This window comes from Zalophus californianus, chromosome 1 (genome assembly GCF_009762305.2).
Source record: "Zalophus californianus isolate mZalCal1 chromosome 1, mZalCal1.pri.v2, whole genome shotgun sequence".
NCBI lineage: Eukaryota > Metazoa > Chordata > Mammalia > Carnivora > Otariidae > Zalophus > Zalophus californianus.
The window spans coordinates 25,940,548-25,953,108 of NC_045595.1; the positions used below are offsets into that span (position 1 = coordinate 25,940,548).

The 12,561-nt window shown below is 36.9% G+C and overlaps 1 protein-coding gene across 25 annotated transcripts in view; it reads left to right on the top strand.

Moving 5' to 3' along the window:
• The window catches only part of LOC113916949 (sarcolemma associated protein), a 153,080-nt gene extending 141,772 nt beyond the window's left edge, over positions 1-11,308 (top strand). For 13 of the 25 annotated variants that reach the window (XM_027584252.2, XM_027584240.2, XM_027584253.2 and 10 more), the window contains 3 exons: positions 1,755-1,926; positions 5,792-5,926; positions 9,378-11,308. In XM_027584252.2, the coding sequence (XP_027440053.1) occupies positions 1,755-1,926; positions 5,792-5,926; positions 9,378-9,470 (400 nt within the window). In that variant the 3' untranslated portion in view covers positions 9,471-11,308. Of the gene's footprint in view, positions 1-1,754; positions 1,927-5,791; positions 5,927-7,908; positions 7,999-9,377 lie in introns of all 25 variants that reach the window. The other 12 variants (XM_027584242.2, XM_035727704.1, XM_027584243.2 and 9 more) reach the window with 1 other exon arrangement.
• Positions 11,309-12,561: the final 1,253 nt, after the last annotated feature.

The window sequence follows — 12,561 nt, forward strand, 5'->3', positions numbered from 1 at the left end:
TTTTAAATGTTTAGAGATAATTAGTAACAAAGAGTGAACATATTTGTAACATGTAAAATTTTGTAAAAAGAATTCCAGAACCTGAATAGGACAGAATAAAGGCCCAAACACAACTGTATACACATGTGAGTGTATATGTATGTACCAGCTGATTGTGTTGACAGCACATTTGGGCAAATTGTTTGGTTTCAAATGAGTATAAGATGATGCAGACATTCAAATTCTTCATATTTGGACTCTTAGGGAATCCATTCAGTTTGATATTCTATTAAGCAAGAAATAGTGATCTTTGATTACTAGTATTGATTATCTTACATTATTCCTGCCTTGGGATTACTGATATTTTAAAGATTTAAACTCGATCCTTCTTTTTTGAAATGTAATTAATTAGAATCTGGCAGGTTGTTAAATGCTACATTTTGAATTACTTCAGATTTGTTGAAGTGTTGAAAAGCAGCAAACTCCTTATGAGTTAGAAGCATACAGTTTAAAAATATTAGGTCCCAGAAGGGTGGAATATATTATATCCTTAGTCAAAGTTGTCTGCCTAAACTCACATAAACTATTTAAGACAAATTCTGTTTCCTAAACTTTTCTGGTTTAGTGGCACTCTAACTTTTATTTGGCAAGCCTCCTCAGCATTTAAGTAGTATTTAGAAGTTAGTCTTTCTTTACAGAGTCTTCTATGCCATTTTGTATATTGGACTGACATCACACTCCTTAAGAATTTGCCTGGCATACAATCAGAATGGGATTTATACTCCATAGTTCCTTCGCTAACAATATTGAGTCTGAGTCTTATGTTCCATTCTGAGAAGCATAAAACTGTCATCTTGAAAACTTTATTCTCCTTTAGCTATTTCTCTTGTAGATGGGATCCACATTCTTTCAAACAGCTACACTATGTAGGTCTTTTGTTTTTTGTTGTTTGTGATGTAGAAGGAATTGAACAAGGAATTCTGTTCCTGCCTATCAAGCTATTTTCCTAGTGTGTAAATTGTATTTTTTTACATCAAGTTATAAAAGTAATTACAGAATTTAAGCCAAAGATCAGCCTCAGAAATTACTGAATTCAATCTTCTTATTTGACAATGGAGGGCACTGAGACTCTCCTTGTGTTATTTGTTTCTGTGTAACATGGTGCCTGGCACAGATCTCAGAGCTCAGGAAATGCTTCCTCAGAGAAGGAAACTGCACCAGTTAAGTGACTTGCTCAATGTCCCACAACTGAATAGTGGCAGCACCGGGGTCTAGAACCCTGCCTCCTGGTTCTTTGTTTCATGCTTTTCCCCCAATTTGGTGTGTCTTCATTTGAGTAGGTTTATCTTTACTTGAATAGACAGTGGCTCCTAAGCTTTAAGTTTTTGTCCCCCATCCTATTTGTCAAATACTTAAACTAAATAAGAAAATAGTTGAAATATGTGCTGATTTCCTGGGGAAGCCCCACTCTGAATCTTTTTATGAAACAATTAATATAATGTGATATAACAAAATATACAGTTACTCACCTACTTCCACTTTTAAGATTTCAGTCTCTGTGCATATTTCAATCTGAAAATAGAACACAGCTTTAAACATGCAATTTTTTAGTATTTTAATGCTTTTTGTTTATTGAACTTATCTTATTCTCTTTTATGTATTTTTCCCTTCTCTGTAATTTACTCCATCCCTCCTAGTGAAGTGTATAAGAAATTAGACTTCCTGCTGTGTCTAGTTCTACATGAATTGAATAACTGTCAATATTTATGTTGCAGTTCTCAGAAGCAGAGTTTAGAGCTTACCAGTGATCTCAGCATCCTTCAGATGACTAGAAAACAGCTTGAGAATCAAGTGGGATCCTTGAAAGAACAGCATCTTCGGGATTCAGCTGATTTAAAAACTCTTCTCAGTAAGGCTGAAAACCAAGCAAAGGATGTACAGAAAGAGGTAAAGCGAAAAGACATTATGAGCCCAATTATGGTTGGACTTAAAGCCAAAAGCAAATAAGATATTCATGCTAGTTAGAAATAAAGGGAAGCAGAAGTCACATTACCTGTCACAAAATTGATACTTGGAGCATCTCTGCTTGGTGATTTCTAGCTGTGTATCATGGTCCATATATAGAGAATTCATCAGTAGGGTTTGGTCTCAAAAATATAAATATACAAAATTGCATTAAAATTTTTTCTCTACCAGTTAGTTGACCTATATGAGAAGCCCTTTGTATGCCAGATTACTCAATTCATTGTTTATCTTTCAAAGACAGTATCATATTTAACTTAGAATACTTTTGGAAAGCAAACTGGGGCCACACCATAATGCTGTCTAAAGCCCTCAGTAACACTGGCCTGAAACGTAAAATTTACTTCATAGCCAGCCAGCCAAACACAAGTTCTGTGACCTTTTACTTTCTTCTCCTGCACTCCCACCCCATTTTCCCCTTCTTCTCCCCTTCTTCACAAATATGCATGCTCACTTTTCATATCATTTTGCTTAAAACCTTGACTTGGGTGGCTTTTAAAAAAAATCATGTTAAAAATGGTGAGGGCTGATTTTGGAGTAGAGACCCCACCCAGCTTCTTTCTGAGCAAAACCTTGAAGTTGATAACGGGGCAAGGAGAGCTGCGTTCAGTCCTGCCGCCTTATCCTGCTCCCTGCATTAGTCCTGGCCAGCTCAGGGTACAGGAAGGCTGGTGCATCTTGACCTTCTGGTCGGGGCCCATCCCAGCTGTAGACTCTCTGAAATGAAGGATTCATTATACATAGAAGGAAGTTGAAGACAACTCTTTGTCTTTAATAACAAATTTCCCCAAAATTATTTTTAGAAAATCTGTTCAGTCAATGCAGTTTTTCTTTGCACTTCCCTTTCCTTGTAGTATCCTGAACGTGGACATGACTATTGTTCTTCTGTCTTCATGTTTGTTCTTAGAGAAAAAGAAAAAAAAAACAACCTGTAACATTTTTTATTTCTGTGTGGCCATATTGATTTTGTAATATGTTCGTTTCTATCTTCTTGCTAAGGACATGCGTTCTGGGAGCAATCTCATTTTATTTAGTTGGAACACAAATTTTGTGCCAAAGTAAATATCCTAGTATTTAATACTGTAAGCACTTTGTGTCCTTCCAGTCCATATGCCATAATTCTTTCAAAATCTGGGAAGAATGCTGTGGTTGGAATATGATTCTGTTGTATGTTACTCTGAATGCATTGGCCGTTTTGTTGCATTATTTGTTTGCCTGTGTTTGGTCACTGAGCAATCAGTGAGAAATGCTTTAACTGCTTCCACAAATGGCAGTGGCATGTTGTCACAGCATCTAAATTGTTGATAGCTTTGGATTGCATTAAATGCAGCACATTTAAAAATATGTGTGAACTTGTCAATATGTTTCTTTTCTACTTTCTTGTTCAGTGTTTTCCATTGTGAAATGATGTGTAGTCATCACACTCCTTTGTAATGTAAAATTGCTTCTTTCTGTTTGTCCTGATGTTAACTATTGGATACTAGTCTGTAACTAAAATGTTCTTTAATGAGGTTCTTATATCTGTAATCCACTGCAAATGAATTACTACCTTTTATTAATGCACATATATTCTCTTTCAACATTTCCCCTTTGTTCTCCTTTCTCTCATAGAATCATGCTTAATGTGCACAGTATCATGTATCTTCAGCACTGTAACAGGCTAAAATATTACAAGCTAAGCAAGCCAGATATGATTATTTTTATGAAGAAGAACCAAAGGTGTTGGTAATATTGTGTGGTATTTTCCTCTTAATCAGAACTGAGCTCGTTTCTCACCTTCGAGTTAGAAAGCAAGATGGAGCAAAAATGCTATCCAAGCCAGGTGTGAAACTAAGGCTGCAGAAGGTGACCTTTTGTTCCAACAATTAAATTTTATATGTATGGCAACTTGTATTTGAACATTTAACCAAAAAAAAATACATGAGAAAGTAAATTTTAATCCTCAAGTATTAAGAGAAAAATAATGGTGTATCATCTTTATATCTGACTTAAGAAAAGCATCTTTATACTTTAGTAGGTATATCTATAATTTAAGAATTCATAAAACATTGGTACACAAGTCCACGGTGCAAAGACTGACTCAGGAAAGTTGTCTGGCTTCACCACCTTGCTGTGGGGCCAGACCCCCTCCCACCCTGCTCACAGGCTGAAGGTAAACAGCAGGCTCTTCCTGACTGAGCTGTCTTCCTGTCACTCTGCTTCATAGCCACTGGAACGGAGAAATGATTAAGTGCTTTGGTGTAAAGGGCAGGCTGGATGTAAGAATAGTGGAAAAGGAAAGTAAGGGAGAATTTAGGTCAGCAAAGCAGTTTTCACTTACCCTTTATTAGTCACTGTTAAGAATCAGATCATTGAGAATTGATTATGTTCTAAGAGACTAGTCTAGGCACACTGAATTTGTTTTGGCAGCCTGCTGGCAACCTTCTGCCTTCTGGAAGGAAGTCCACAGACCCCAGAAAAAAAGCTGCCATAAAGTCCATGAATCTTATTCCATAGTTCATTGTCTGGCATACTACCCAGACTTGTTCTGGGAACACTGTTAGGTAACAGGGAATTCCTTTCACATTTTACCTCCCTCTAAATGCCCGTTTCTTCCCACTTACTGGTGGTCTTTCCGCTAATCCCCCTGCCCCCACCTCTTCTGATTAATGTTTTTATATATTTGCATCCTGCTTAATACTTCTCTTTGGAGTACATAATGATGATCTCCTAATTAATCTTTCCAGAGTATTTACATTATTTAGAAGCACCAAGTAAAGGTGTCCTCTACTGAGAAATTTCTAGGAGATAGACTGAAAGAAGAAAAACCTTTGTGGTACGCTGGTCCCATGGTATATTTATATTATATTCAGTCCTTGTCTTTTTTCCTTCTAAAACCTTCAGAGATGGCAGAGTGGGGCAGTGGAGGCCGAGACAGAGGCATAACCAACGGCAGAACAGTTTTTGCTCTTTGACTGGGAGCCCAGCTTGCATGTAAGATGCAGTGTCTAGAAGTAGAACCAGTCAGAATTCCTGCCTCCTCAGCACTTAAAAGTAGAGGCAAGCCATACTATGTCTTGCATTGACCTCACCTATATTCAAAGGAGAGCTTGTCTGTCTGAATGTCAAATTATATTCAATGAACAGTTTTTCAGAGCAGGAAGTTTCATGTTTCACTCTAGAAAAATATTTGTCAGGAACAGATTCGTAAAAATTATTTACTGATGCTTATAAGTTTTAGGTCGAAAAATAGAAATGTCCCAATCATAGTCGTTAGTACCTTAGATATATTTCTTTACATCATTTGCCTAGAAATTCATTTATCCAGAACACTTTACTACCCAGGGATGCCTGGGTGAAGAAAAGCCTGATGGGAGTTAGTTAGTACTTCTTACTTTAGGACTAAAATAGCTTGGCTGACATTGGTTACCAGGATATAAACTCAGACTTCATAACCTTGCCATTTAATTAGCTTACAAAGTTTTTCTGTACTTGCTTTTCTTTTCTCAGTTTGAAAATTATTTTACTTTTCTCCTCTAACTCACTCAATGGAAAGAGTGACCCTTTATATTAGAAACAGATGACACAATGGTGATTTCTCTTTTTTTTTTAAACTCCAGGGCCAGAAAGTTCTTACATAGAATAAAGTTAACATTAAAGACTTCCTATTGTTAGTACAAATGATTCTTATCCCCCTGAAAACAAAAACGCTTGACTTTGGTGTTGCAGGTGGCTAAATAAGCCTGACTAGAACCATAACTTCATACTCATTTTAAGTTGAGTCTGCACACTCTTTTTTCTTTGCCTTTAGTATGAAAAGACACAGACTGTACTCTCAGAACTGAAGTTGAAGTTTGAAATGACTGAGCAGGAAAAACAATCAATCACAGATGAGCTCAAACAATGTAAAGACAACCTGAAGCTGCTCCGAGAGAAAGGAAATAATGTAAGTCTTTGCAAACTTGGCTTAGCTTTGAATGAGAGGCAGGTGAGAGCCCTGAAATGGATTTTTCAGCGGACTTTATTACTGATTTGAGAAATTAAGGCTTGTAGTACATGAACTAAGCTTTTCATTATGAAATTCCATGATGGAAGTATTGTGCTATCAAATTTCTGAGTAAGAATTTGCCCCTTTAACTTGTATCCTGAGAGGAGCCTGAGGACTGCCTGGAGGAAGAGCCTTGTTTGCAAGAAAATAATTTACCTAAGAACTGTCAGATTTTCCCAGATGAATCTGAAGTTCTGTCACCAAGCCATCGTCTGGCACTTCATTTCTCCTGCTGAGAAATGAAACATTATACCACCAGGGACCCACCTAAGAAAGAGTAGTACATGTTGACTCCTTAACATTTGGCTGTGTCAAAAATGGAAACTTAATTATGGTTTTCATTTTATACTAATAATGTTCTCACTAAGGCATATTCCTAAAAAGCTTAGTGTCTTTTTGACCTCCTATGAATAGTAGGGAATATTTGTTGAGTTTCTACAGGGCTGTGTGTGTGTGTGTGTGTGTGTGTGTGTGTGTGTGTGAGAAACTGGAACATTTTCATATAAATTGAGTTTATTATTAGTTTGTTTTTCATTTATTAGAAAGGCAGATGGTCTTTAAAAAGATGTTATACTAAATAAGTGTTGTGTTCTACGTTTTGGTGATCATTGCCTTTGTGGGCCCTAACTGATGGCTGTTCAGTGTAGTTGGTTGTGCACTGACTTATTTCAAATCCCTGTCATGGCTTGGACACTGCAGTGGCGTAAGCCATACTCTTCCTACAGAGGAAAGCACTCTGCTTGACTTTGCCGCACAAGTACAAAAGAGTGATGTTGCATGGCCATCCAGTTACACAGTTGCACACAGAATGCTCATGAGTTGTGTCCAACTGTCCTTCACTAAAGAAAGTCTTAGTTTTTTAGAAATGAAGCCTTGTTGCTTAGGTGGAAGCCCTTCAGAAGTTGATAAATTGGGTATGGAGGCTTTATGCTATAAGCAAAATTGATCGTATTTATTTTGAAAATGTAGATTACAGAACTCTTCTGAAATCAGATCATAATGGTTTGGTTACTTCTCTCTTTTGTGTTAATCATATCTTTCTGAGTATGGAATGTCAGTCCACCTTCTACTAAATTAACCTATGAAGACATCTAGCATAATCAGAATGGATCCCTCTGTACTATTTAGAGCCTTTCAAAAGTAACCTGGCTCTTACTATTTATAGTTGTACCAATAATTGACCTTAAAGGTGAATTTCCTTTTTCTGTGGTATTAGTCTTAAGGTAACTAAATTTTTCTCTGTAATAAAACTCATTGTAGTAACTCCTTCCAATTTTAAAAAATTAATTATATTCTGGTAATATAACTAAAAGCCCTGAGACTCAGCTGCCTGTCTTTATATATCAAATGTTTATCACACATTGTGTCAGATCTCTTGCTTGGTTTAGGAAGCATGCATCACAAGGCATTTTATTTTTAAGCCTGAAAGCAGTACCATCTCAGGCAAGAGAGTTTTGGTTTAAAAAAAAGGTTTCAATGGAGGGATAAAATAAACTTCAGCCATTTCCAAGGGACTACATTATCAAGTAATGGATTCCAGCTATGGAACAAAAGTAATGTAAGGTCAAGCAGAGCATCAGTGGTGAAGTGTTGCTATTGCAATGTCTTAAAAGTGCTACATTTCCTTAGGGTATTAGGGACGCCCACATTGTCCACTGCCTCCAGCTGTCCCTTTTAAACAGGTAGTTACATACCATAGTCCCATCATTCTGGATTGTATTAGATGTCTTTAAAATGTTTGAATCAGTGCAAAACCTGAGTGCTATTACTTCTATTACCTCAGTCTTCCTACCCTCCTTCCCACCCCCCTGGGGTCTAAATCATCTTATCTGATTTTTTTTATAGCATAAAATGATTTTAATATCCCTTCCCTTCTTTAGCCTTCCATATTACAACCCGTCCCAGCCGTATTCATCGGCCTATTCCTGGCTTTCCTGTTTTGGTGTTTCGGTCCATTGTGGTAGAGAAAGGTACAAGCACTACTGTTGAGTCCTGTCTGTTTGTCCTTGTCACCTGTTTGTGCCATATTTGTAATAGAGTGCATGGCAAAGCCACAGAGGTATTTCGTTACCTGAAGCAAACCCTTCATTAGTATGCCATGTGTTGTGTCATACGAATGAATCGAACAATCAACTAATCACATAACATTTTGTCTTGTTTCCTTTGTAGTGCTGCTAATCATGAATTAATTCCAACCTAAACAGTTGTTAATGTGCTGCCTTTAACTGAGTCTTTGTCTCTAGCAAACTGGAGTAAACTAAGAATTGCTGCAATATTAGTACCCCCCTCCCAATTACATGTTTAATCAGATTTGAATGAGAAATGAAGCGTTTGCCTCTTTGAAGTTTTCAGCCAGTTTTCTTCCGCGCCTCCTCTCCCTCTTCTTTTCTATAGTGGAGAGCTGCTTTTTTCAACCCTTCGCCTATATTTACACTGTGGCTATGAAGATGAAGAAGGATGAGATTAGCATAATGGGCCATTGGCTCACAATCTCAACCCCAATGTGCATTTACTTATGAGAGTATAAACCTATCCCATATCTCTCTGAGCCTTGATCTGCAACATCACAATATTTCTTTAAAAGCCAGTTTTCTGAATAAGACTCTCAGTATACTAGTGAAAATAAAGCTATCATCCAGAGCACGTTGATTTTATAATGCCCTCTGAAAGTTAACAGCGAATCGCCCACCCACGCTTGCCTGCAACAGGCATGCATGTCAGTAGAACATATGAGATAATCACATGACATTACTACATTGGACATGGTCTTTACCAAAAGTATCAAAGAGGCAAGGTCCTAATAGCACTTCTGTATCTTAAACCCCATCTGATCTTGTCTTCTGTGGTTTCACATTAGAGAATCAAAGCTTGGGCCATTTTCTTTGTTACCTTACCCACCAGCTCCTTGTGTAAAACTACCCCAACATACAAATCTGGTTTTTATCAAGAAATAAACATTTTATGCAGACATGTATTCCAGGCATCCGTGTACATCAGTTAGTTGTAATGTATGGATACTGGAGTAAGTAAAGCAGGCTAAGCCCACAGGGTTTCTTAGAAGTCACTATTAGGTTTCAACTGTAACAAAATTGAAAACTGCCCAAGACTTTCCTGAGCTGTATCAGGCTTCCACACAACCATCCTCGAAAAGTGTTCCTGCTGTCATGGCTCTCCTCACACCTGCACCCCCTCACCTTTCTTTCCTTTCTTTTTAAAATGTATTCTTATGCAAAGACAAGGTTTTTCTAATATTCTGTTAAGTATTCAGGACTCTCTGGAACCAAGGGGTTAATAGGTATGAAAAGAGAGGGAAGAATGTGATATTGACTCTTGGTTTCTTTCCACACAGAAACCCTGGCCCTGGATGCCCATGTTGGCTGCCCTGGTTGCGGTGACAGCCATCGTGCTGTACGTGCCAGGTCTGGCCAGAGCTTCTCCATGAGAGCGTTTCTTGAGTCCGTACACCGTCCTCCCTTTAGAAGCTGGCATCACACTCATGCTGGGGACAAACAGAACCATTTTCTTCCTTTTTACCTCTTAAGACAGCAGAAGTGCAAGAATACAGCTGTAGGGTCATTGCTTTAAATTATATAAAATGTATCTATCTATAAAGAGGATATAAAATTGTGACTTTATTCTACTGTAAGCAATAATTTGCTTGCAATTTTTCATGTAATTTTTAAATTAGTATGTTGAGATTCTGAATATTATGGTGGCCTAAAGTAGGCTTCTTGGTACACCAAATTATTTATAACATTAAATTTATGGGTATTTTACTCTGAATTCTAATGGCCAGATAATTCATTTTTCTGATTCGATAACTGCCCAAACCAAACAACCAATACATACATGGGAAGAGAGGCCCTGTGTGCTCAGTGCCTATCAGTTTGAAATATATACACATATATATATATTTTTTACATATTTACGCCATTTTTACTTGTTATAAAACCACTGAGCTATTGGGAACAAGACTTAGAGACAACTATTTGCGTGGATTTTTCTTTCTTTCTTTCTTTCTTTCTTTCTTTCTTTCTTTCTTTCTTTCTTTCTTTCTTTCTTTTTAAGGAGAAATACACTTGGAAAATATTCTGTTCTAGTGATAATTTGGGGAATATGTGCACGCTTGTTCAGCCTTAATGTGACTTGACGATGTGGAGGACATCAACTTTGAAAAACTTTCCATGAGAGTGCGTATTTTCTTGAGCAAACTGAAGTATTTCTGGGAGCAAAAACAGTAAATCTACAATTTCAGTGCAGTAAACCAAACTGTTGAGTCAATTGGAATGTAATTTATTAAACCTCATGTATTTAAAGAGATATTTTCTTTAAAAGCCAAGTTACTTTCTCATATACAGCATTTTAGGAAGCATGATTTTTTTTTCTATCATCTCCTCCTCCAAGCATGTTTAATTGAAGAAAGAATTAATATCTCTTTAGATAAGCTTTTACTGACTTAATTTGGTTATGATATTTCAAAGCTAATTCATGTTCAAGGTGAGCTGTTGTTACCTACCAACAGATTTCCTGGTCGGGTATGCAAATGGTTATTTTCTTTTTACTGTTGTTAATTGGGACTTTCTGTTTATGAGAAGCATTATTCCCAAGATTAATAGTGTTCCATGCACAGTGAAGCACCTAAGCACTGCTTGATGTTATAAATTTAAAACACAGAAGTGAAAGTTTAGCTATGGTTTTGTGCGGCACCACAGTTATGTCAATAAAATTTATTTAGGTCATAGACTATCCTAAAGTATCACATAGTTAAATTTTTCAGTCAATGAAGACTGGGAGGGAATGTCAGTGAATTGGCTTGAATGTTCTGTGGCGATCCACAGTCCTAGCCAAATGTTGAAATAGAAGTTTAGGATATAATTTGCCTTGTGATGTTTGGCAGTCGTTGTTTATACTTTAAAGGTTATATTTTAAGCTATTTGGGATTTGCTGTTGGGAGGATCACTAGATTCATGGAGGAATTAGTCACAAATGACTTGTAGAAAATGCTGTCATATAGTTCATTTCATCATTTTCTGTTGCAGGAAGCCACTCCACCACAGAATGCTAATATGCCAGTGGTACCCAGTACCTCTTGTATATAGGTTATTGCAAATATTGTTCTGAAATGCTTAACTTCAGAATTACATTTTTTAAAGTAAATAATTGTTTTAAATCTATTTTGTAAAGATATAAAGTACAATAGAATTTCTGGAGTACAGATTAAACTATTTGCACTAACACACGTGATGTGCATGATTTAATAAAATAACTTTACTCTCCCTATGCATTTTTGAGTTGGATATCATTGAAATTCTTAGTGTTGACTCTACTATTAGATTGTTAATAATCTTTTCTTGAAATGACTCTTAATGCAACATAATATATATTTGGTGTTCTTCAGGGTTTACTGAGCTGTTTCCTTCAAGTTTTATTAGCCTTTTATTTAACTTACTGTTCTAATTTTTTTCCCCTTTTATGATGGTTATTGTTAAAACATGACTCACTTGCCAGACAAGTCTCTTTAAATGTAAAGTCTGGTATCAATATTTACTTTATTCAAATTGAATTAATGGGTTTTTGTAGTTACTGCCGTTTTTCTTAAGAGTATAGATGAGCCTATTCATAAGCAATACCTCCAGTTTCATTCAGTTCACTTCCAGGTTAAATAAAGAGTACGATTATTCACTGTAGTGATAGTCATTAAGAAATTTTATTTTATTGTATTGTATTGTATTTTAGATTACTTATTTATTTGAGAGAGACAGAATGAGAGAGAGAGAGCACAAGCAGGGGGAAGGAGCAGAGGCAGAGGGAGAAGCAGACTCCCCGCTGAGCAGGGAGACCCATGCAGGACTCGATCCCGGGACTCCAGGATCATGACCTGAGCCGAAGGCAGTTGCTTAACCAACTGAGCTACCCAGGTGCCCCCATTAAGAAATTTTAATCATAGTAGTTAAGATTGAACAACCCTATAATGATACATTTAAGAATTACCCAGAGGTGCTACATGGCTGGCTCAGAAAAGGAAAGGAACGTGGCCTGTGAAGCCAAACAGATCCTTACTGGCATCCTGGCTGTGCCTGTTAGCAGCTTTTGCCTCGGGCAGATCATTATCTTCTCTCAGTCTCCGTTTCCTCGTTTATAAAATGGAGAGAGTAATATCTATATGTATGAGAATTAAAAAGGTAACATATGTGAAGTGTCATTCGAGTGGTAAATAAGTGTTTATGAGAATGTCACACTGGAAAAACTGCAAATAAATATTTAAGTTTTAGGGGAACCAGTACAGCTGTTTAAAATGAATTGGTTGACTCAACTGTTGAGACTTTCTATGTGTGTCAATGAGACGTAACTGCAGTATAATGAATCCTGAGAGAGCATCATCACCTAGCCCTGTTCTTCCCCTTCATGATTGTGTCTTTGGAAAGTAACATGCTTAGTTTGATAATGAGCCAAGGCTTAACAACAGTTTGGCATTCTTGTTGCAACTGCCTTCAGAGTCACTCTGGGTCACATGTGAAAACCAGTCACACTGC